Below are 26,059 nucleotides of genomic sequence, written 5' to 3' on the forward strand. Positions count from 1 at the left end.
ACGCCAACACAGTAACGCAGAGTAGTGCACGTTATCACAGTAGCAGCTCATAGACATAAGATTTATTCTCTACCAAAATAATCTCCACACTAATTCGAGCACAGGCAAAACAAACTACCCGCTTTCAATTATCAAGCCTACAATACAAATAAATGTCTATGCGGTTAAAATCATATCCAACGCTGACAGTTAACAAATCCCAGAAAATACAGTCAAGACAACGAGGTATTCATCACTAGACAGTTGATAAAATATAGTGCGATAAAATTATTTTAAACGATAGCAAAAAATATCAGCTTTTAACTCTTCAACCCTTTCTGTGAGGTCTTCTTCTTTTGACCGTCGCTGCCATAGGGTCCTCTGGTGACCGTTATTTCTTTCGTCGGAGTGTAAGGATATTTGACTGCGTGGCTTAACGGCTGTTCTGTCTGGTAGTTCTGAGAACGCATCAGATATAAACAAACGAAAGGTCTATAAATTAAGAGTAAATTTTGTTTAGGGGTCGGGTTGTTGTAGCGTTTCATATTCCTGGTGTTTCGACTACATTGATAATTTTACACCAGGCCCATATTTTGATTACGATCCCGTAATTGCCCACTTGTACCACGGCCCACTTCTAGGCTGCTTCAAGACACCGCTTACCAGGGTTGTAATGGCCCGAGTCATTTCCTCAAAATTACAGAAATGACTCGATTTGACTCAAACCAAGTCATATGACTCGAGACTCAGACGGCTAAGACTGACATTTCATTGTAATTTCGAAGAATGGTGAAGTAATCACACTATTGGGATTTCGTCTATTGGGTCTGGTACTTGAAAATGCGACCTGAAACTGCTAAAAATGGGAAAAATTAGTATATTATAAATGTGAACCATTCGATATCACCAAACAGAGTTATAAAAGTGGATTTAACAAGACTTTAACTGGAAACTCGTACTCGAGTCATAATACCATGACTTGGACTCGACGGTGAATTGAAAATGACTCGATTTGACTCGAGTCAAAACTATAAAAGCGAGATTGACTTGTGACTCGGAGCCTTGTGACTTACAACCCTGCTGATAACCACCCACTACATTTGATTCTAGTGTACCTGAAGGTTTGGATGATGTCTTTCAACCAGTACTCCGTGTGGTGGCGGTCCGAATTTTTCCGCTTTCCCTTGCTGCGTTCTTTTTCCTGGGACACCAAAACGCACAAGGAACGTTACTTCGAAATATCTACCCTTCGAAATTGTCGAGTTGAATAATCATTGCTCAATTCCAATTGGTAAAAGCGAAGTCATTGCGGTTGGAAGTTTTGGATTGGCAAAAATAGATGGGACAGTGAGTAATCCCAGAATTATTAATGAAAAATTCGAATAACATTACTTCTACGTATTGGAATTGCGTCAAATTTGTCTCGCGTCGATTTTGTACACAGCTCCATACTTTCATGGGGTCGACAGTAAAATTTGTAAACTTTTTATTAAAACTTTACTGTGATAAATTCAAAATTTTCGAACTCCTGCGCGTTCACATCTACCAGATGTAATCGAGCCAAATTTGGCGTGCAGCATTTTATTGAGGCAACCTAACAATTTGATCAGCAGATCCCCGGAATCCGCGGAAAAAGTTATTTTTGAACAACCAATTCTCTACTAGTTGCCGACGGTTACCCCTGACGAGCGTCAGCCGAAAATATTCGGTTCCATTTCAATATCAATATACTATTCAATTGAATATAGATTGAGAAACTTTGTGAAGTTTACTAGCTCGGCATGAGTTAAAGGGGCACTGCGCTCTAAAAATGGTGTGGTCTCTAGTTGAAGGGCAAAACGAAAGAAAAATTTTGGCCACAGCCGTTTTTTTCAGAACGCCACCGTAATGGAGCTGTAATGTATTGAAATTTCCAGACTTGCAGCACGCTCCAGCAGTTACGCAGAGATCGAACTTTATATAGTTGTCAGCCGATGTTATGATGGAAATATGTCGTACACGCCAATGTGGTTTAGAAACCGCGTTCAACGGAAGATGTCCATTGCACAGTCAGATCCATGTCAAAACCGGGTCTGGTGTATTCTATTTCCTTCATAACATCGGCTGACAACGATATAAAGTTCGATCTCTGCGTGACTGCTGGAGCGTGAAGCCCCTTGTGGAAATTTCAAAACATTGCAGCTCCATTACGGTGGGGTTCTGAAGAAAACGGCTGCGGCCAAAATTCTTATTTCGTTTTGCCCTTCAATTTGAGACCGCACCATTTTTAGAGTGCAGTGCCCCTTTAACAAACCTAGAAACACAACACAAACATACCTGTTACTGTAGGCGCTATGTTCGCAGACAACGTTCGACTTCTGTTGACAGGATGCTTACCGCCTACGTTTCTGATCGGCGGGTTCGAGAGGTACTGAAACCAAGAAGCATAATTTGAATTAAAAACGAAAAGAGATTTCCCAAGCTTCACAAACGCGCTCGTGTTGAGACTTGTACAACTGGATAGTAATTACAGTGAAATGACGGTGATCTAATTCTAATCAAATTAGTGAAGTTTTTGTATTTTTTTTTTTGATTCCAAACTAATTTCTGGCATTCTTGCAAATGCTACAGAAGAGCTGTATAGCGCGAAACGAGCCAAGCTTGCTGTACAGCAGAGATGAGCGTATTTGAAATTTCTGTCCTAATCCAATCCAAATCCGAACCTTAGAATCCAAATCCAAATCCTAATCCATAACTTTTTCATATTCAAGTATATGTCCAATCCTAATCCGATTCCAACCGGAAATTCAGAAAAAATACTAATTTATGCAATGGTGGGATTCGAAAATTTTCTTTCACAACCAACGATTCACTTGATTCAAGATAACTTAGTAACCATAAGTACATTAATAACTGATCTGAATAAAGTTTCCCACACGATATTTCAATCTCCCCGAAAATCGGTAAATCCAATCCAAATCCTAATTCGTTCTGAAAAAAATGTCCAATCCAAATCCGACAAAATTTCACAAATCCTGTTTTTTCAAAACCTAATTCTAATCCAAGCTCATCTCTGCTGTACAGTAGGGGTGTGTACAGTATTTACGGTGGGCACCACTATAATGTATAATTAAGGAATTGGTCCCCGTTTATACTATTTTATTCATAATCTAAATTCTTCGACGGCAATAACTCCTACTGGTTGGAATTGAACCAAATTTGGTGCGTAGGCCTAAATTAGGTACCCTAACACTTTTATCAGGTAGCCAGTACGATTTGAGAAAAAAAGTCATTTTTGAAGAGCCCTACTGTACAGACATTTCCTATTCTCGCGCTCATGATATTAACGGAACTGGGTTCAATGTCCAAGTTTTCGCAAATCAAGTAATTCGTCTCCACTTAAATTTGGAAAAAACTGCAACTAGCCAATCGGCCAATCGAGGTTTCAAGGCTTCAACACCAGTAAAAAGCATCGAGACTATAATTATCGTTGATAATATAACTCTTAGTACAAACGGGCGTATATTTTCAGTGCTAGATAAAGTCGTATCATTGTGTCCAGCACTAATGCAGCGCAATGTACTGAAAAGGTTCCCCACTCCTGCTATCAACACACTCAATTCGATTGGACCGCAAATAAGACACTGGTGTCAATACTGCAGCTTACTTTTCCTGTAACCACAGAGCCTTTGGCGGGGCCGCCGCCAGACACCTGCCGATTCGCTGGCCCCGAATAGTCAACGGTGACAGACGCGGTGTCGTACGGCAATCGCGTGGGTTCGAAATCTGAAAAATCAACCGAACACACCCGGTAAGATTTTTGATACGTGTTTTTTTGTTCCCAAATTTTCATTTGACAAATATTTAAAATCAAAATTTGGCGTCCGAAGCTAAAAGCTGGTGCAACCGAACTCAAGTCACGATTTTCTGACGACTCAAGTTGACTCGAGTCCTTTTCCCAAAATATGGAAATCTGTGTATTGACTAGACTTGGACTCGCGTCATTGCGCATGACTCAAACCCGAACCAAGTCATATGACTCGAGACTCAGACAGCCAAGACCGACATTTCATTGTAATTTGGAGTCATTTGAAAATATAACTCGAGCCAAGTCGAGTCATCAGAAAATCGTGACTCGAGTCGAACTTGAGTCATTACAACCCTGGAATATACCCATAATTCTACCCAGATTTTCGTATGAGCTACCATTGCGAAGGCTCAAAAGTATAATATGAGCAAGAATTTATAATACCGGAGTGCACATAGTCTGGTTTCCTGGCCTGGTGGAACTTGAAAGACGCGCCGGGGTTATTTCCGTCCGGGGCACAGTGCAACGCGTCCACAGCGGCAGCCAACGTCTCCACTTCGCTCGGACCTGACGAAAGAATTTTTAGCAAAAATATTATTTTCGATGAATTTTTGCTCATCAAGCAAAAATTTTTTAATCAGTATAATCAGTTTCTAACGAAAGAAATCATTTTAGATGGAAAATAGTCAGCCACAAGCAGGCCTGTTTCACTCGTACCATAAGTAACTAAATGAAAAAAATTCACTCAACTTACCTGGCTGACCTTCGCCACCCTCGAACATGGACATCGCTTCGAGGTTGAGCGCACACACGCCACGCATGAACGCTTTCTTCATAGTCTCCTCGTACTTTTCCCGTTCCTTGTGAAGGCCCGCCACTTCGTTTCTGGCGTTCCTGAGCTGCGCGTTAAGCTGAAAATTTCGTTTTTGGTAAGTCACGCTAACTCAACAAGGGTGACATCCGCCAGTTAACTTACTACAGATGAATTTACCCGATATCTGAGCATGCGACACTATAGCATGCTTCAATTTAGCATACAACTTTATAACCCCAACCCTAACCCTGAAAAGAACCCTTACCTTTATCCTAACCAGGGTTGTAATGACTCGAGTCAGTCAAGATTATAACCAGGCACATAGCCAGGGGGTTCGGGAATCCACACCCCCCCTGATCTTGAAATGTGAAGCTAATATTCAGTTGCAATTCAATATATCAGTGTTGCTTGCAGCCAGTTACCGAGAAGCATGTTGCCAATTAGCGAGATCAGTCTGTGCACAATGTAACGTGACGCGATCTCCCGCTGAGATGATTGCGAATATACCATCGCTGGCATGTACAATCGCATCTGCATCGGCCTGGTTCCCACAATATCATCGCTGGCCTACACAATCGCATCTGCAATAGGCCTGGTACGAAAGATATCATCGCTGGCCTAACTATCGCGTCTCGAGCCTAGCATGCTTTGGCTCCGATCTCACGATGGCATGGAGACAATGCAGTTAAGTGTATGCTGGTTAGCGATTGTGATTGAATAGTGACATCACAAAACTGAATGTCCGCAAATATGCGCGTGCGTACATGCGTAGGTTAATTGATTTCAGTTAATACTTGAACATAACCATCAGAAGTTGTGTGTTAATGCTTGAAGTATAAAAGATGAGAACCACCTGAAATCGGTGCCATTATAGAACAGATTCCATAACAACTAGGACAATCTGACTTGTGCAAATCGTCGCATAGGCAGCGTAATACATGTTGCTAAGCAGGCGTATTTAATTATTCACGAGAGATCAGGGACTCGCTAATTGACAGCACTTCCGGACTCGTTGGCCAGCTTGTCATGTACGCGTAAGTTTGTCAAGACAAGGAGATTATATAATCGGCATTTACGCATGTACTTAATCATGATGAATTGATGCTATACTAGTAAATTCCCCAAAAAAAGAAACCCCCCATTACTTTTCGGCTGGCTACGAGCCTGAATATAACTGTTTATGTACTACCCACTCAAAACGGGCATCAAATTCTCCCAACCTCTTTAATTTTCTCTTCGTACTCGTCGGTGAGCTGCACGCAGACTTCCTGTGCTTTTTTCTGGCAAGCCTTCTCCACCTTTTCCTTCCATTTTGCCTCAATCGTGGAGCGCCAGGCCTGCCAGACCTTGAGCGAAATCGTACGCTCTCTGTGTTTCCTGGCGAGATGAGTGGTGAAGCTCTAAAAGATATGAACCGTAACGTTAGACGCGTCAAAATGCTACAGATTTTACACCGTAGGAGAATGCCTTTGCAGTTACGATCCAAAAAAAAATACGATACGTATCTAGAATGTGCGCAAATATGGCCCGGAAAAGTACAAAATGAAATCAAACGTTAGGTTGTCTGAAAAACGATGCGTGACAAATTTGGCTCAATCCCAACCAGTAGAAGCCAAGTCATTGGATAAATTTTGGATGAAAAAAATAGCATTTACGGTGACAAATTATTCAATTATTTATTATAGATCTACCCATATTCTATTCATTAAATAAATCAATGACTTTTTTCTTATATAGCAATGCTTCTATAGCTTGGAATCGAGCCACAATTGGTGTGCAGCGTTTTTCAGGCAACCAAACAATTCGGCGCTTCTTCGATACACCCCCCGAGATCAAACAAGCGCTCACAACGACACCAATAAACGCTTCATATGAACATGCCAAAATTTATAAACGTCAAAATAAATTGTATTTCGTGTTGAGATTGGAGTTGTGGTTGTTGTGGGGTATATCCAATAAGCACCAACAATTCTATACATCATGAGTCCATTTATATGTTGTGAACACACCGAGGACAAAAATAACGCAGGAATAGGCCGTTATATATTTTTGTCCTGATGTTTTCGCGGCAGATAACGTCCTTTTTCTAGTCCTATCCCGACTGCAAGCAGTTAGTGTTATGGTCGATTTGGGGCAAGGTTACGTTAAGGTTAGCTGAAGTTATCTTGAACGCCTGCCTTGTTATATTGAATGCTCACTATAACGACACTCGCTATTTACCCCTCATGTTACACACATTGGCACGGTTTCAACACACAGATTCGATCAACGCACGGCAGACGAAGAGTCCCAACCTGTCTCCTCTCGTCCATCATCCTCAGCTTCCACTGCATCATCCTGCGCGCCATCTCCAAACGGTCCTGCCCGGTTTGGACGGCCCGCGTCAAGTTCGATATCACCTGGTCCTTCCGCCCGACGGAAACCTCGTAAGTGTGCAGGAGCTCTTTCAGCTGCGAGATCTCGTCCTGGAAAATTTGCGGGTAGGAATATGAATAAAATGACTTAATGAAGAAATACATTAGCGGAAAACTCAACGACAGGCTTCTAGAGGCGCAAAACTTTGATATCGTGTTGAAGAGGCACTGCACTCTAAAAATTACGTGGTCTCGTATTGAAGGGCAAAACGGAATAGAAATTTTGGCCGCAGCTGTTTTCTTCAGAACACCACCGTAATGGAGCGGCACTTTTTTGAAATTACGATAGCAACTTCACGCTCCAGCGGTCACACAGAGATCGGACTTTATAGAGTCGTCAGCTGATGTTACGAAGGAAATATGTCGTACACGCCCTATGTCCTAAAGAAATAGAATACATTAGGCCTCTTCAAAAATGATTTTGGATTATGAATAAAATAGTATTTACGGTGACCGATTCTTTAATCGTTTATTATAGTAGTGCTCACCGTAAATACTATTTTATTCAAATCCAAATTTTTCGACGGCAATAACTCCGTTTCCACTGGTTGGAATTGAACCAAATTGGGTGAGCATCGTTTCTATAGACAGCCTAACACTTTCATGGGGTTAACAGAAATTTTTTATCATTTATTTTTATATAATAAATAAAAACTTTCTTCTCCTGTAGCAAAGTGGTTACTGGGTGGAATTGAACCAAATTTTGTGTGTAGGCTTAAATTAGGTAACCTAACAATTTTATCAAGTAGCCAGTGCGACTTGAGAAAAAAAATCATTTTTGAAGAGGCCTAATGTATTCTATTTCTTTAGGACATAGGGCGTGTACGACATATTTCCTTCGTAACATCAGCTGAAGAGCCCTAACATGCCGTTCTCGTGCTTATGATAATGCAATCAATCTTATTTCATGAACTCAATTTAATTTTTGTTGTAATTCTTTCTATTTTGGAATTTAAATAAAATTAAAAGATTTTTGGAATTCAGTAATTCAAATTACAATCCGAATTAATCTAAAAGCTTACTAGAATGGGTTAGGGCAGCGGGTTTAGATTTAGGTTTGGGATCTAAGGTACAGGGGTGCTTCGAAGATTCGCTAAACTGATTCTACATGATTGTATCTATGACGTCAGTATATCTAGTTTAGCGGAGATCACGTGAAACAACATAAATTATGATATCTTCACGGGGAGCATTGTTTGGTGATGGTCACAGGGAGCACTTCTCGTTGTATATTAAGACGTACGCCGGGCCCTAAAATCGTTTTGAGGCATGGATGACAGATTGGCGGGAATGTCACCGCGCATTTTCTGGTAAAAGAGGTCACCTGCAGCTTGTCCACGTCGGATTTGTGACCCTGCTCCATATCGGACACTTTTCTGCGATGCTCCTCGTCAATCGAAATTTTGGTCTGGCTCAGCTCGGCCTGCAGACAATGTAGTACGAGAGTTAACAAACTTTTTCAGAGCAAGAGAAAAATAACATCAACCCTCGATGTATATTCATTATTCATATTATTATTTGAAGAGCTTCTGGGAGGTACAGAACTTCAATAAAAAATTCAGGTTCATATACCGGTTTATTTCAATATGTAGTCCTATTTACTATGCAATTGTATACCATATGCCAGCGGTACCCAACCCTTTTGGATCTCGGAGCCGCATTTCAAACTTCAGAGTACGTATGGAGCCGCATGAAGACACTCTAGTAGACTACTTGTAACGATAATTTAAGGTAGCCAGCCTACCTCTGGATCTCACCATCCAGATAATTCAAAAGCAAGCACATAGACTTCTGTAGATTCTATCTCGGTTATTTTAGCATTGATAGACGCAGATTGGCGAGTGCTATACATTGAAATAAACTGAAAATGCATATCATTACTACAACATACTATTATATCGTTATGCGATAGCTCTTCGTACATTCCAGCATTTGATTCACAAGTTTGTGGGGGATAATACGCTGAGTAATATTGGACTTATTGCAATTTATATTTGATTATGAGCCGTTATTTTTATGTTAGCAAGATTGTGTTGAAATTTACTCTTCACAGAGACGATATGTAACGGTCTATGACCTGCAGAACCCAAGATATATCCTTGTCTGACACGAATTCATCCATGGCAGCCTTAGACGGCTTTAGACATAACTAATATCCCTCATTTTAGCATTCATATACAGGAATTCACTATAACTATTCATAGAAACAAACAACAACTGTCTGTTATATTTTTGTGGCATATTTAGAGGTCACCCAAAGCCGCTAGAAGGCTACCTTGGAGCCGCGGTTGGGAATTACTATTTGCTGACAATTACACCTGACGAGTGTCAGCTGAAATTACTCAGGTTGAATTCAATACAAATATATTTTTCAACAGCAGGCCATCACCATATTCTCACACAGGCCAGAGAACATCATTAATTCATGGACTCGTGAATAAGTCATTACAATCAGAGACTCACTAAAACTCACCAAAACCATAGTCTTCAATTTTCCGTGCCACTGGTCCAAACGCTCGTTCATGCGCACCATATGCGGGTCTTTGTGTCTGTACGCCCCTTCTTTGCCCGTCTTTGGGTCCTTCAAGTATGTCGAGATAGCGACCGGCTGTCTCGAAATGGGGTCGGATCTGTCTGACGCGGAGGTGGGCGAGGGTGAAAGCATGGGGCCGCGGTACGGGGTCCGTCCTGGGGACGGCATCGGTCTGGGTGTGTGCTCTTCTGCAATAAGCGGATATAAATCAGACCCAATTTAAAGACAGTATGAATTGTGAAGCAGTGTTGTGTAGATTAGGTTACCTCATTTTGAATTGGCGAGTAATTGGGTACATATGCGGAGAGATTTAGCAATGGGGCAGAAAAAAAAGAGGTTGGGGGCTCTCCTTTGCGTGCGGTTGTTCAAACATAACTGCCTTCAAACAGGACCATGCTTTATACATAAATTATGTCTACTGTGTAAAGATAGGGTAATACTAAAATGTCCCTCAGGTTGATATCTAGATTGTTATTTCGCATGAATTACTCATCAAATTCATCAGAAGTACCGTACAATCAAAACGAACTGCAATCGAATGCTAAAAAACAATCCATGACCACCATATCCTACTATTATACACTAGGCGAATGGTTCTCAACCGGGGGTCCGCGAAACCTCCAAAGTTGCAAAATCGTTGATAACCTGGTTTGTAATTTTTTTAAATAAGGGAAATCACGAGGCAGTTTCGCTTCATAACTGCTAAAACTTCATGACTCATATAAACGAAATGGATGTCTGAGATGAAATATCCTGGTGTGTAAATTCATTTCAATTGCTAAGTTGCCGATAGCATACTGATAAAATATTGTTGTTTACAGATGTTTTGTTGGGATTTTGTAAGAAAATTGTTTGCAAAAATCCACTATCTCCAGTGATATGCATAACCATTGTTTCAGAATAACTTCAAGATAAGCTGCTAGACGGAAATTACTATGTTGGACGCTATGTGCACAGTTCACTAAAAATCTGTTTCTCAATTTTGGTGTAATATATGTTGCGATCACACTTAAAGGTGTCATCGGATATGAATATTCGGCACTCGTTAATCAATAGGGATTTGATATTAATATCAAGTATAAGGCACGAACATTCAAGGCACGACCGCGGATTCCACGAGATTCAGCAGCAGAATTCGCTTTGAAACAATAAAACTAATATTTGCAAAGCACAGATGACGGTTGCACGGTGATTCTGGGAGCCAAATTTGAATTAAAGCGTTAGGGGTCCGTGGCGGTCCAAAAGGGGTCCGCGAAGACATAAAGGTTGAGAACCACTGCACTAGGCTATCTGGTTCTGAAAACAAACTAATTATGTGCCACTGACCAATGTTTGACAATTGGGACCAGTGGTCACTACGAAACTTTGGCAACTGCTTGAAAAACCAAATGCACTCTTTCGTCAAGACGCCAGCCACAAGAGCTTCAAAGTCAATATCATGATTGATACAAATCTGGAAATCTGAGCAGTTTACGTTTTAATATCAGTACCTGGTCGCCAATTCTCCGTCTGCCTTCTAGCAGTCTCCGGCTCTTCGCTACCGACTGCGCTGTCTTCCTCTGTGTGTGTCGAACGAGTGGTTACCGTTGAACCAGCTGTATACAAAAAATCATGAAATAACGCACAGAGCTTCTTTGAGGTACAGAACTTCAATATACAATTGAGTAGTATATTCATATTGAAATGAACTGAATATTTTCGGCTGACATTAGTCAGGGTTAATTGTCAGCCATTAGCGGAGCATTGGATAGACCTTCGCATCATCAACAGTCGTATCACAAGGAAACTTGAATAGTCAGGCCGAAGAGATCGCTAAAGCTTAATGCAGGCCCACAATTTTTAGACGGTAGGCCCTACACAAACTCCTTCTGTAGGCCGAAAATATTCGGGTTCATATCAATATGAATATACTATTTGACTGTATATTGAAGTTCAGCACCTCCAAGAAGCTACTTGCAAAACATGTCACGAAACTACTTTATACCTGGAAAATCGTAATTATTGAGGTCCAGCATCTAATATACTTCTGCCCACTAAACTGTATTTAAGAAAGATAACTAATCAAGTAGGCAAAGCCAGGGCATGGTATGGTATGGAACCAGAATTTTCCATACTCCATACTTGCCTTACTTTCTCCATACCATACTTGCAATTTTCCATACCATACCAACATTGTTCCATACTTTCAAATACTTCAATATCATAAGTATAGTACCTTTTCTAGCACCTATATTATTGATATCTCGGATCGGATGTCATTATTGCTTAAACTATAGGAATGATGCGGATCTAATCCCTGGTAATAGTTTCACAGAGTCTGTTTTGATGAGGTTTAGTTCACATTGGTGAGGTGCCGTGTACCTCTACTCTACAGCTTCCACGAGCAAATTGAGATAGTCAGCAGATTGTTATCTAGGACCGTCCATAAAAGGGACTGGCAACATACGACCTGCAACGAGATTTTTTTCGGCCCGCGGACAGTTTCCCTGTCTTGCATGATAATGTGGCCGCGGCCGAGATTCCCTACTACTTGCCTAAACGTCAAATATAGTGACTGCATGTTATTACATAGGTCTGCGCACTGCGCAGTGTGCGAGAGTGGAGCTTACGGGTAAGCTCTTCGAAGCGAGAAGACTTGCATTATCGGCATTTACGACGTATACTCAACACTAATGAATTGATATATATCTTGGTAAATTTTGGGTAAAGGGGCTTATCAAACGCCTGTATGACAATGCTGTTCTCAAATCCCCATTGTATTTTCATTATCGGCGAGAAATGGCTTTTTTGCTGTCGATAAAATACATCCAATAAATACGATTTATTCCTTGTATATATGGGCGAACAATTTATCCATTCAGCAATCGGGCCTCCAAGTACTTAATTTTCCTATATCCGGCCCGCCGACTAGAGAAGTTGCACGCCCCTGCTCCGTAAGAATATCATCGCATTTCCGGTGCATTGGCATGAGGCACATGCAAGTTTGAAGTAAATACTCGCAAAGTAATTTATAATATAGGCGCACCCATAAAATATCGCAGCTGCAGGCGATCAATACTGCAGCGATCTGCGTGATTATTAGTACAGTATTTGGTTGGGGTTAGTGCGGCGAGAATTTCAAACTAACTCTACCCCACTCCCTGACCGATAATCCTAATGGGAGAGCGTTTGAAATATGACCAATAAGATATCTCGGTATGTACATAGTATAAATGTACGGATAATGTTCAAGAAGAAATGTAATTATCAATAACATTGAGCATTAAGTACGTTGCATCATGATTGCTTGTAAGATATCGGTAGTTGGAGTAGCAAACATTACCAATTATTGCGTCACATGATAGACTATCCTCGGAGACGTCGTGTCTAGACTCAATAGAATATCGGATCAACAATTCAACATTACTGTTGTCATTATTACATCACAAAATCAAGTCATTTCAAGTGCTCCTAAAACCGTTGCACAAGCGTGTATTTGATCCTACACAGCGTTCAATAGTTCACGTTCACACATAATAAAAGCGATCGTATTCCGTGAACAGCGAACAACGTACGCTTCATGAAGCTTGCACAGATCACGATAAAATGTATAAAACACCAAAGTATGGAAGTATGGAAATGTCGTTCCATACCATAGATTAAAATCTTCCATTCCATACCATACTTGCATTCTTCCATATTCCATACCAAAATATCGATCCATACCATACCATACTTCCATACCATACCATACCATGCCCTGGGCAAAGCCGTACATGATTTACTTTGGAAAAGTTTACATGCTTCACCAAAGACGACCTCTGTCAACGGCATAATACTAAACTCACCGGAATATTCTCCGATTGTCGTCAACGGCTGTTGGTCAACACCAGATAATCGAAGTTGCGGCAAGGTAGTAGACTCCGTCGCGACTGTACTTGGGTTCCATTTCGGGGTAACGATTGCATACTTTATGAGCTCATCATACTCCTCCTGTCACATTAAGTTGACGAGAAATGAAATGTTAATGTTTTGGGACAATAATATAGCATCTGAACTTCATCAACTGCGACAAACCAGCATGTCTAACGAAGACTTGGACTAATTGGAGTGAAATACAGGTAATATAATTATATTCTGAATTAAATTGTTAGTTCTAGGTAATTCTAAACTAATTTTATAATAAACTCAATTGTGAACGTTATTCTGAACTGGTTTTTCTAAAAATGCTACAGAACTGTATAGTGCGGAACGAGCCAAGTTTTCTGTACAGACATTTGCTATTCTCATACTTATGAGCTCTTATTTTGTATGAATTGAACTTAATTTTTGTTGTTTACCTTCAACTAGGAATTTATTGAAATTCTAAAGTTTATACGAACTCTATAATTCTAATTCAAATCTAATTCAGAAAAGGTGGGAGTGTTCTAGTTGGCGAAGTCTGGTATAGCAGTCTTGTTGAAAATAATTGCATGCATCTTCACATTATTGCATACACAATATATACATGTCTTACAAACCACATATATTGGAGTGGATACAAATTGGCTGCGTCAGCAATGACAACATATAGCCTACTCTGGTGATACCCTCCATGTTTTGACGATTGGTCAGGGCTTGGTTAGGTTACCGGTAACCCTTTGGATTGGTTTGTGTGGGTTAAGGGCTATCCGTAGGTTAGCGTATCTGTTTGAGTATCTGTGCCAGTGGAAGAATGTTGTGTTGCATGGTTGAGTGAGAGGTTTGTTGGGGGCTAGGGTAAACCTGTAACCTAACTTGAAATCCCAACCCAGCAGGCAACCCTACTATGAGATCTTCTCTCCCCTAAACCCAGAGTGGAATTGGTGGCAAGTGGCAACGTCACACCCAACTTTACGATTAATTGCTTGATTATTCTATGCAAGAAACCTGAATTTGAAAACAATATCGATATAATAACTATCCGTTTCCAGTCTGGCACAAAACCAAACCAACTCCACCCCTATAGACGCTCCCCAACTAAATCCCTAATCTATAAACCAACCCTATCGCCAATATCAATCCACCCCTTATATTCCATGGGTGATATTTTTCCCACTGCTGGTGTAGGACTGTTGTTCTTGATTAATGGATGTAGTGATAAGGTATATATATTACGTTACAGTCGCAGAGTCCTAGATTGAAGGGTATACACGCTCAATTCTATTTTATCATTCATTTAGTTGAATGTGGTTGATAGTTGATACGCAACGGTTGGCCAGCAAACGGATAATAATCTTTCAACTGTTTTGCTGATTAAGTGATTATGATTATACTAGACTACACCGCACGTCATTACGAAAACCAAGGGGCATCCCTAAAAGACGGAGAAGCGGAGGCAGCGGAGACAGCGGAGGCAGCGGAGAACGGACTCTAAAACGCAGAAGCAACGGAGACGGCGGAGAGAGCCAAAAATGCCGATTCCTAAAAGACGGAGACAGCGGACCTAGCGGAGAGCGGAGCTTTCGGTCATTAACCTTTATAGACACGCGCGACATAGCGGACGGATACTGAAAGCGGAGTCCGGGACCCCGCGAAATGGACATAGCGGACAGTTATATAATATAGAAAGCGGAGATCGGGGCGTATCGGAAGATGTTTCGAAGCAGTGGAGAATAACGGAGAAGTCAGCCATGCAAGTTCAAGGCCAATTGGGCGACTGATTGCCCATCGATGAGATGACATAGCGGGCGGTTATATAATACAAGGAAAGCGGAGTTCGGGGCGTATCGGAAGATGTTTCGAAGCAGTGGAGAATAACGGAGAAGTCAGCCATATGCAAGTTCAAGGCCAATTGGGCGACTGATTGCCCATCGATGAGATGACATAGCGGACGGATACTGAAGCGGAGTTCGGGGCCCCGCGAAATAGACATAGCGGACGGTTATATAATATAGAAAGCGGAGATCAGGGCGTATCGGAAGATGTTTCGAAGCAGTGGAGAATAGCGGAGAAGTCAGCCATGCAAGTTCAAGGCCAATTGGGCGACTGATTGCCCATCGATGAGATGACATAGCGGGCGGTTATATGGTACAAAGAAAGCGGAGTTCGAGGCGTATCGGAAGATGTTTCGAAGCAGTGGAGAATAACGGAGAAGTCAGCCATGCAAGTTCAAGGCCAATTGGGCGACTGATTGCCCATCGATGAGATGACATAGCGGGCGGTTATATAATACAAGGAAAGCGGAGTTCGGGGCGTATCGGAAGATGTTTCGAAGCAGTGCAGAATAACGGAGAAGTCAGCCATATGCAAGTTCAAGGCCAATTGGGCGACTGATTGCCCATCGATGAGATGACATAGCGGACGGATACTGAAGCGGAGTTCGGGGCCCCGCGAAATAGACATAGCGGACGGTTATATAATATAGAAAGCGGAGATCAGGGCGTATCGGAAGATGTTTCGAAGCAGTGGAGAATAGCGGAGAAGTCAGCCATGCAAGTTCAAGGCCAATTGGGCGACTGATTGCCCATCGATGAGATGACATAGCGGGCGGTTATATAATACAAGGAAAGCGGAGTTCGGGGCGTATCGGAAGATGTTTCGAAGCAGTGCAGAATAACGGAGAAGTCAGCCATATGCAAGTTCAAGGCCAATTGGGCGACTGATTGCCCATCGATGAGATGACATAGCGGGCGGTTATATGGTACAAAGAAAGCGGAGTTCGAGGCGTATCGGAAGATGTTTCGAAGCAGTGGAGAATAACGGAGAAGTCAGCCATGCAAGTTCAAGGCCAATTGGGCGACTGATTGCCCATCGATAAGATGACATAGCGGGCGGTTATATAATACAAGGAAAGCGGAGTTCGGGGCGTATCGGAAGATGTTTCGAAGCAGTGGAGAATAACGGAGAAGTCAGCCATGCGAGTTCAAGGCCAATTGGCGACTGATTGCCCTTCGATGAGATGACATAGCGGACGGATACTGAAAGCGGAGTTCGGGGCGCCGCGAAATAGACATAGCGGACGGTTATATAATACAGAAAGCGGAGATCAGGGCGTATCGGGAGATGTTTCGAAGCAGTGGAGAATAACGGAGAAGTCAGCCATGCGAGTTCAAGGCCAATTGGCGACTGATTGCCCTTCGATGAGATGACATAGCGGACGGATACTGAAAGCGGAGTTCGGGGCCCCGCGAAATAGACATAGCGGACGGTTAAATAATATAGAAAGCGGAGATCAGGGCGTATCGGAAGATGTTTCGAAGCAGTGGAGAATAGCGGAGAAGTCAGCCATGCAAGTTCAAGGCCAATTGGGCGACTGATTGCCCATCGATGAGATGACATAGCGGGCGGTTATATAATACAAGGAAAGCGGAGTTCGGGGCGTATCGGAAGATGTTTCGAAGCAGTGGAGAATAACGGAGAAGTCAGCCATGCAAGTTCAAGGCCAATTGGGCGACTGATTGCCCATCGATGAGATGACATAGCGGGCGGTTATATAATACAAGGAAAGCGGAGTTCGGGGCGTATCGGAAGATGTTTCGAAGCAGTGGAGAATAACGGAGAAGTCAGCCATGCAAGTTCAAGGCCAATTGGGCGACTGATTGCCCATCGATGAGATGACATAGCGGGCGGTTATATAATGCAAGGAAAGCGGAGTTCGGGGCGTATCGGAAGATGTTTCGAAGCAGTGGAGAATAACGGAGAAGTCAGCCATATGCAAGTTCAAGGCCAATTGGGCGACTGATTGCCCATCGATGAGATGACATAGCGGACGGATACTGAAGCGGAGTTCGGGGCCCCGCGAAATAGACATAGCGGACGGTTATATAATATAGAAAGCGGAGATCAGGGCGTATCGGAAGATGTTTCGAAGCAGTGGAGAATAGCGGAGAAGTCAGCCATGCAAGTTCAAGGCCAATTGGGCGACTGATTGCCCATCGATGAGATGACATAGCGGGCGGTTATATGGTACAAAGAAAGCGGAGTTCGAGGCGTATCGGAAGATGTTTCGAAGCAGTGGAGAATAACGGAGAAGTCAGCCATGCAAGTTCAAGGCCAATTGGGCGACTGATTGCCCATCGATGAGATGACATAGCGGGCGGTTATATAATACAAGGAAAGCGGAGTTCGGGGCGTATCGGAAGATGTTTCGAAGCAGTGCAGAATAACGGAGAAGTCAGCCATATGCAAGTTCAAGGCCAATTGGGCGACTGATTGCCCATCGATGAGATGACATAGCGGACGGATACTGAAGCGGAGTTCGGGGCCCCGCGAAATAGACATAGCGGACGGTTATATAATATAGAAAGCGGAGATCAGGGCGTATCGGAAGATGTTTCGAAGCAGTGGAGAATAGCGGAGAAGTCAGCCATGCAAGTTCAAGGCCAATTGGGCGACTGATTGCCCATCGATGAGATGACATAGCGGGCGGTTATATAATACAAGGAAAGCGGAGTTCGGGGCGTATCGGAAGATGTTTCGAAGCAGTGCAGAATAACGGAGAAGTCAGCCATATGCAAGTTCAAGGCCAATTGGGCGACTGATTGCCCATCGATGAGATGACATAGCGGGCGGTTATATGGTACAAAGAAAGCGGAGTTCGAGGCGTATCGGAAGATGTTTCGAAGCAGTGGAGAATAACGGAGAAGTCAGCCATGCAAGTTCAAGGCCAATTGGGCGACTGATTGCCCATCGATAAGATGACATAGCGGGCGGTTATATAATACAAGGAAAGCGGAGTTCGGGGCGTATCGGAAGATGTTTCGAAGCAGTGGAGAATAACGGAGAAGTCAGCCATGCGAGTTCAAGGCCAATTGGCGACTGATTGCCCTTCGATGAGATGACATAGCGGACGGATACTGAAAGCGGAGTTCGGGGCGCCGCGAAATAGACATAGCGGACGGTTATATAATACAGAAAGCGGAGATCAGGGCGTATCGGGAGATGTTTCGAAGCAGTGGAGAATAACGGAGAAGTCAGCCATGCGAGTTCAAGGCCAATTGGCGACTGATTGCCCTTCGATGAGATGACATAGCGGACGGATACTGAAAGCGGAGTTCGGGGCCCCGCGAAATAGACATAGCGGACGGTTAAATAATATAGAAAGCGGAGATCAGGGCGTATCGGAAGATGTTTCGAAGCAGTGGAGAATAGCGGAGAAGTCAGCCATGCAAGTTCAAGGCCAATTGGGCGACTGATTGCCCATCGATGAGATGACATAGCGGGCGGTTATATAATACAAGGAAAGCGGAGTTCGGGGCGTATCGGAAGATGTTTCGAAGCAGTGGAGAATAACGGAGAAGTCAGCCATGCAAGTTCAAGGCCAATTGGGCGACTGATTGCCCATCGATGAGATGACATAGCGGGCGGTTATATAATACAAGGAAAGCGGAGTTCGGGGCGTATCGGAAGATGTTTCGAAGCAGTGGAGAATAACGGAGAAGTCAGCCATGCAAGTTCAAGGCCAATTGGGCGACTGATTGCCCATCGATGAGATGACATAGCGGGCGGTTATATAATGCAAGGAAAGCGGAGTTCGGGGCGTATCGGAAGATGTTTCGAAGCAGTGGAGAATAACGGAGAAGTCAGCCATGCGACTTCAAGGCCAATTGGCGACTGATTGCCCTTCGATGAGATGACATAGCGGACGGATACTGAAAGCGGAGTTCGGGGCCCCGCGAAATAGACATAGCGGACGGTTATATAATATAGAAAGCGGAGATCAGGGCGTATCGGAAGATGTTTCGAAGCAGTGGAGAATAGCGGAGAAGTCAGCCATGCAAGTTCAAGGCCAATTGGGCGACTGATTGCCCATCGATGAGATGACATAGCGGGCGGTTATATGGTACAAAGAAAGCGGAGTTCGAGGCGTATCGGAAGATGTTTCGAAGCAGTGGAGAATAACGGAGAAGTCAGCCATGCGAGTTCAAGGCCAATTGGCGACTGATTGCCCTTCGATGAGATGACATAGCGGACGGATACTGAAAGCGGAGTTCGGGGCGCCGCGAAATAGACATAGCGGACGGTTATATAATACAGAAAGCGGAGATCAGGGCGTATCGGAAGATGTTTCGAAGCAGTGGAGAATAACGGAGAAGTCAGCCATGCGAGTTCAAGGCCAATTGGCGACTGATTGCCCTTCGATGAGATGACATAGCGGACGGATACTGAAAGCGGAGTTCGGGGCCCCGCGAAATAGACATAGCGGACGGTTATATAATATAGAAAGCGGAGATCAGGGCGTATCGGAAGATGTTTCGAAGCAGTGGAGAATAGCGGAGAAGTCAGCCATGCAAGTTCAAGGCCAATTGGGCGACTGATTGCCCATCGATGAGATGACATAGCGGGCGGTTATATAATACAAGGAAAGCGGAGTTCGGGGCGTATCGGAAGATGTTTCGAAGCAGTGGAGAATAACGGAGAAGTCAGCCATGCAAGTTCAAGGCCAATTGGGCGACTGATTGCCCATCGATGAGATGACATAGCGGGCGGTTATATAATACAAGGAAAGCGGAGTTCGGGGCGTATCGGAAGATGTTTCGAAGCAGTGGAGAATAACGGAGAAGTCAGCCATGCAAGTTCAAGGCCAATTGGGCAACTGATTGCCCATCGATGAGATGACATAGCGGGCGGTTATATAATGCAAGGAAAGCGGAGTTCGGGGCGTATCGGAAGATGTTTCGAAGCAGTGGAGAATAACGGAGAAGTCAGCCATGCGAGTTCAAGGCCAATTGGCGACTGATTGCCCTTCGATGAGATGACATAGCGGACGGATACTGAAAGCGGAGTTCGGGGCCCCGCGAAATAGACATAGCGGACGGTTATATAATCTAGAAAGCGGAGATCAGGGCGTATCGGAAGATGTTTCGAAGCAGTGGAGAATAGCGGAGAAGTCAGCCATGCAAGTTCAAGGCCAATTGGGCGACTGATTGCCCATCGATGAGATGACATAGCGGGCGGTTATATAATACAAGGAAAGCGGAGTTCGGGGCGTATCGGAAGATGTTTCGAAGCAGTGGAGAATAACGGAGAAGTCAGCCATATGCAAGTTCAAGGCCAATTGGGCGACTGATTGCCCGTCGATGAGATGACATAGCGGACGGATACTGAAAGCGGAGTTCGGGGCCCCGCGAAATAGACATAGCGGACGGTTATATAATACAGAAAGCGGAGATCAAGGCGTATCGGAAGATGTTTCGAAGCAGTGGAGAATAGCGGAGAAGTCAGCCGCGAGTTCAAGGTGACTGATTGCCCATCGATGAGATGACATAGCAGACGGTTATATCGTTATAATATACTGAAAGCGGAGTTTGGGGCGTAGCGAAATATATTTCGAAACAGCAGAGAATAACGGAGAAGTCAGCCATGCGAGCTTCAGGCCAATTCGGTGATTGCTTGCCCATCGATGAGATGACATAGCGGACGCGTTTCGTATGACAATTTAACTGTTGATAGTTGTGGAATATTATACTGAACTACTTTCTACTTTACAAAAACCGAATTGCAAATGTAATTATTTCATCCAGAATACTGTTCAGGTAGATGTTGAAGTAATTGCGAAACATTACCACTTCAGTAAGTACCGGAAATAGCCCAAATCTACTTGATTAGCTCGAAAAAGTAGAAATATTCAACATATATAATATCTGAACAACGTGATGTGATAAAGCAAAAATAACGTCAGATTCGTATTCAGCGCCCCCAAATTAGGCATAATTGACCCGAAGAAGTCCTGGCGCAAAAATCCTGTAGATCAGCGTTATTGGTGCTGCGGCGTGCGACGCCATCAAACCAGGAAATTGGCCCGTGAGCACATTCTAGTTTGAGACCTCTGCACTAGTGACTATAGTGCGAAATCCGTAACTACTTGCTATGAACCCAATATCGGGGCATTTTGCCTGGCCTTAACAATCCACCTTTGCTCGACTCGATCTTCTCCTTATTTGCTAACACATGTCACTTCATTAACGAAATATCTTTTACAAATTATATACAGATGTTACCAAAATGAAACAATGAATGAAACGAAGAAAATATATAGCCTACACTATACAGTCATGATAAAAGGTTAAATAAAAGTTCACGGCTGAATTTTAGCAGCTAAGCAGTTTTTGCGGTAGCAAATGAAGTATGTCATCTCATCAGCCTTTTCATCGACTAGGCAGGACTTGTGGAACCATCTTCGGCATTTCACACACATTATCTGCTGATCTTGGTCTTTACTACCTTTACATAAGCTGCTGTCGCAGTTATCCCATTTCGATTTATTCATGACACCAATGGCAGATGAGGAATCGGCTAGCTCTGCATATGTAATATCACTTTCTGATATCGCATTCCAATCATCCAAAATACAACGGGATTCTGATTGCGTTTCGTCAGTCGGTCGACGGCCGGTTGGCAGTTGGTTCTCAGTTGACCGTTCTCGAATCCCTGCCAAGTAATCTACCCAGACTCGGCACTTTCCCGACGGAAAATCACGCGCTAAAGGCAAATTATTTGTCACGCAATAAGCATTTGCTATCACATGTATGCCGCAGTCAAATGTGTTCTCCTGTTGTTTAACGTCCCTGCACAGAAAAAACTGCCACTCGTCAATTGTGCATCTCACATTCGCAACCCTGAAGCAAGCACTGACAATTTTGAATGAGTTGCGAAAAATACCTTCATATCTCGTCCGATTAGGAGATATAAAAGAGTCCATCACCAGTATAGTTTTGGTACTCAAGTTAACTACTGTCAGTATCCAGTGATTTGGAACATGCACTAGAAAAATGAAGAAGTCTTTGTTCGCTGCTTGGTGCTTACGCGCAAATCGGCATAGCGACGGCACGTTGTGATCTTGTCCAGTCCACTGATACCTGTACGAGGTGAAAAACAAAACCAAAGGTTTTTCGGTACAAAATGCTTCTATCGCTCGCTCTATTGTTTCATCATCTAGCCATTGCTCAGGTTTCAAGCATTGGCGTATCACATGCTGCGGATCTTTATTTTCCTTTGACGACGAAAGCCAAGGGTAATCATTGAGGGCGGGCAGCTTCACAGAGTCGGTCGTCAAGTCCAATGGCGCTGTTTCTTCATTGATTTCAGACATCTGCTCGTCGGATATCATTGATAGATCAGAATGCAATAGCGGTTGTTTGGGTTGCTGTTTTCTTGGTGTTGAATGGTGAGCTGGTGTACTATTTACGGTATAGTCAAAATCTACCCGGCGAGGCCTTTTCCGACCGGACTTCCTGGTCCTACCCTTGCGATTTTTCAGGAGCTGACTCAAATTGCAGGGGACCGCTTTCTGTGTGCTGTTGTCCCTTAATGACATCGCTACAGCTAGAATATGATAGCATATTGTTGTGCTTGGGCAAGTACATGAGGGAGGCTTTGGGAAATACCTGACGCAATGAACTTGACGTTGAGTCATTGAAGCAACGGTGAACACACCATTGGTCGACGAGAATCCAACCATATTATTTATCCCGCACCACCTCGCCATAGCGCGCTGGGAGAATCTTTGATTCAACTTATTGTTTGACCTGAAGAATTTTGTCACATTTTGGTCATTGTTGATTTCACTTATGATATCGTCAAGCGTCAACATTTTAGGAAATTTGATATGTTCGAGTTTTTTTCTCATGTAACTAAATTCCGTTTTAAGTTGATATTCCCCATGTCCGCATTCCGCACGGCGAAAATCATGTAAGTAGTTCGTCTGCAGATTATGCATCCATAATATGATGGCATCCAATGTCATTTCTTTACGCCCGCTCGCAGCCTTCAAAACGTTGTTCATTGACTCGCTGATATTGTTAGTGGGTGGGCTCTCACTAAAAGCGGAAAAAAATTTCGTTCTGAATCTGCAGGTATTTCTGGAAATGTCACCCTTCAAATGTTTGTCAAAATATTCTCTGAATTTGCCTGTCCATCCATTTGCCAGCGTACGATATTTATCGTTGAATTGATCTTCTCCATCCGACAAAACCAACTTGCGTATATCACCTAATAGAATGCTCACTTCGTGTGTTTTAAAAGAGTGTTCGCGAAGCCATCTTTTTGCATCATTGAGGATATGGTTCAGACAATAAAACTTTGGCAAGTCTGGAAAGTAATCATGGAGTGGTTTAGTTATGCCTTTTTCCCGGTCAGTCACAAACGGAATGTTTGAGCATTTATCCATACCGAGGCAATGCAATATGTCGCGGAACATCTGTTCATGGTTTGTCATGAACTTTTTCTCATGCACCATAAATGCAACTGGGAATATTGGGTCCCCCTTCATTAGCACATTGCGGCACACTAAAATGGAAACGTAAAAGTCCCCTAGGGAGAAAGTTGTATCGTAGGATAGCACTTGGGGTAGTTCCGTATTCTTCATTGAGATATATATATATATATCCGTCCGCTATGTCATCTCATCGAAGGGCAATCAGTCGCCAATTGGCCTTGAACTCGCATGGCTGACTTCTCCGTTACTCTCCACTGCTTCGAAACATCTTCCGATACGCCCCGAACTCCGCTTTCCTTGTATTATATAACCGCCCGCTATGTCATCTCATCGATGGGCAATCAGTCGCCCAATTGGCCTTGAACTTGCATGGCTGACTTCTCCGCTATTCTCCACTGCTTCGAAACATCTTCCGATACGCCCTGATCTCCGCTTTCTATATTATATAACCGTCCGCTATGTCTATTTCGCGGGGCCAAGAACTCCGCTTTCAGTATCCGTCCGCTATGTCATCTCATCGAAGGGCAATCAGTCGCCAATTGGCCTTGAACTCGCATGGCTGACTTCTCCGTTACTCTCCACTGCTTCGAAACATCTTCCGATACGCCCCGAACTCCGCTTTCCTTGTATTATATAACCGCCCGCTATGTCATCTCATCGATGGGCAATCAGTCGCCAAATTGGCCTTGAACTCGCATGGCTGAATTCTCCGTTATTCTCTGCTGTTTCGAAATATATTTCGCTACGCCCCGAACTCCGCTTTCAGTATATTATAACGATATAACCGTCCGCTGTGTCATCTCATCGATGGGCAATCAGTCACCAAATTGGCCTGAAACTCGCATGGCTGACTTCTCCGTTATTCTCTGCTGTTTCGAAATATATTTCGCTGCGCCCCGAACTCCGTTTTCAGTATATTATAACCGTCCGCTATGTCATCTCATCGATGGGCAATCAGTCACCAAATTGGCCCGAAACTCGCATGGCTGACTTCTCCGTTATTCTCTGCTGTTTCGAAATATATTTCGTTACGCCCCAAACTCCGCTTTCAGTATATTATAACGATATAACCGTCTGTTATGTCATCTCATCGATGGGCAATCAGTCGCCCAATTGGCCTTGAACTTGCATGGCTGACTTCTCCGTTATTCTCCACTGCATCGAAAAATCTTCCGATATGCCCTGATCTCCGCTTTCTGTATTATATAACCGTCCGCTATGTCTATTTCGCGGCGCCCCGAACTCCGCTTTCAGTATCCGTCCGCTATGTCATCTCATCGAAGGGCAATCAGTCGCCAATTGGCCTTGAACTCGCATGGCTGACTTCTCCGTTATTCTCCACTGCTTCGAAACATCTTCCGATACGCCCCGAACTCCGCTTTCTTTGTACTATATAACCGCCCGCTATGTCATCTCATCGATGGGCAATCAGTCGCCCAATTGGCCTTGAACTTGCATATGGCTGACTTCTCCGTTATTCTCCACTGCTTCGAAACATCTTCCGATACGCCCCGAACTCCGCTTTCCTTGTATTATAACCGCCCGCTATGTCATCTCATCGATGGGCAATCAGTCGCCCAATTGGCCTTGAACTTGCATGGCTGACTTCTCCGTTATTCTCCACTGCTTCGAAACATCTTCCGATACGCCCCGATCTGCGCTTTCTATATTATATAACTGTCCGCTATGTCCATTTCGCGGGGTCCCGGACTCCGCTTTCAGTATCCGTCCGCTATGTCGCGCGTGTCTATAAAGGTTAATGACCGAAAGCTCCGCTCTCCGCTAGGTCCGTTGTCTCCGTCTTTTAGGAATCGGCATTTTTGGCTCTCTCCGCCGTCTCCGTTGCTTCCGCGTTTTAGGGTCCGTTCTCCGCTGCCTCCGCTGTCTCCGCTGCCTCCGCTTCTCCGTCTTTTAGGGATGCCCAAAACCAAGACATGTCCCACCTGCAGCTCAGTAGAAACGGAGCTTCCCCTCGATGTTTCGGACGGCAAATTGGGTAATTCCTCTCTTTCTTCGCTCATCGTCGACATTTTTTGATTACAATTCACGGAAACACGGATTTTCACACAAAACAAAACGATTCGATGTTTGCAATGATAATGATTTAAATGGCGTACCGGTTGTCACGCTTCACTAGGCTAACATATGGCTCTCAGCACCCGAACCAAATAACGGTCTCTTATGTGAACCGTAGCTGAGACACAACATTCATCCAGTATTTAGTGTCATTATGCAATGTTCTGCGAGTGTTACAATGCGGTACTACCATCTTCCGTGGTGCTGACGGACAATATTTACCACAAAATACCCACGACAGCAACATGAAGACATTCTTAAAAGCTTATCACAGGAAATGTAATCTGTAGCTCTGAATCTT

The 26,059-nt window shown here is 43.6% G+C and overlaps 1 protein-coding gene and 1 long non-coding RNA gene across 2 annotated transcripts in view; both read right to left on the reverse strand.

Moving 5' to 3' along the window:
• Positions 1-26,059, reverse strand: part of LOC145436003 (uncharacterized) — a 227,078-nt gene that overhangs the window by 166,261 nt on the left and 34,758 nt on the right. The window lies entirely within an intron of this gene.
• Positions 32-25,777, reverse strand: LOC145448279 (centrosomal protein POC5-like). Its single transcript, XM_080326650.1, has 13 exons — positions 25,626-25,777; positions 13,355-13,499; positions 11,018-11,122; positions 9,468-9,715; positions 8,319-8,417; positions 6,875-7,045; positions 5,801-5,980; positions 4,521-4,677; positions 4,211-4,333; positions 3,626-3,744; positions 2,296-2,389; positions 1,095-1,180; positions 32-437 (listed from the first exon to the last, which is right to left on the reverse strand). Exons 1-13 carry the CDS (start codon positions 25,710-25,712, stop codon positions 300-302), a joined length of 1,752 nt encoding a protein of 583 aa, XP_080182776.1. The 5' UTR covers positions 25,713-25,777; the 3' UTR covers positions 32-299.

This window comes from Botryllus schlosseri, chromosome 1, assembly GCF_051294905.1.
Source record: "Botryllus schlosseri isolate E-star chromosome 1, Bs_hap1, whole genome shotgun sequence".
Taxonomy (NCBI): domain Eukaryota; kingdom Metazoa; phylum Chordata; class Ascidiacea; order Stolidobranchia; family Styelidae; genus Botryllus; species Botryllus schlosseri.

What these genes read in the sequence shown, in the direction of transcription:
- LOC145448279 (XM_080326650.1), bottom strand. Translation starts at nt 25,712, where the DNA reads ATGTCGACGATGAGCGAAGAAAGAGAGGAATTACCCAATTTGCCGTCC. An exon ending in CCGACGTGGACAAGCTGCAG is followed by an intron (nt 7,046 to 8,318) that starts GTGACCTCTTTT and finishes CAAATTTTCCAG; the next exon opens with GACGAGATCTCGCAGCTGAA. An exon ending in GACATCATCCAAACCTTCAG is followed by an intron (nt 438 to 1,094) that starts GTACACTAGAAT and finishes ATGCGTTCTCAG; the next exon opens with AACTACCAGACAGAACAGCC.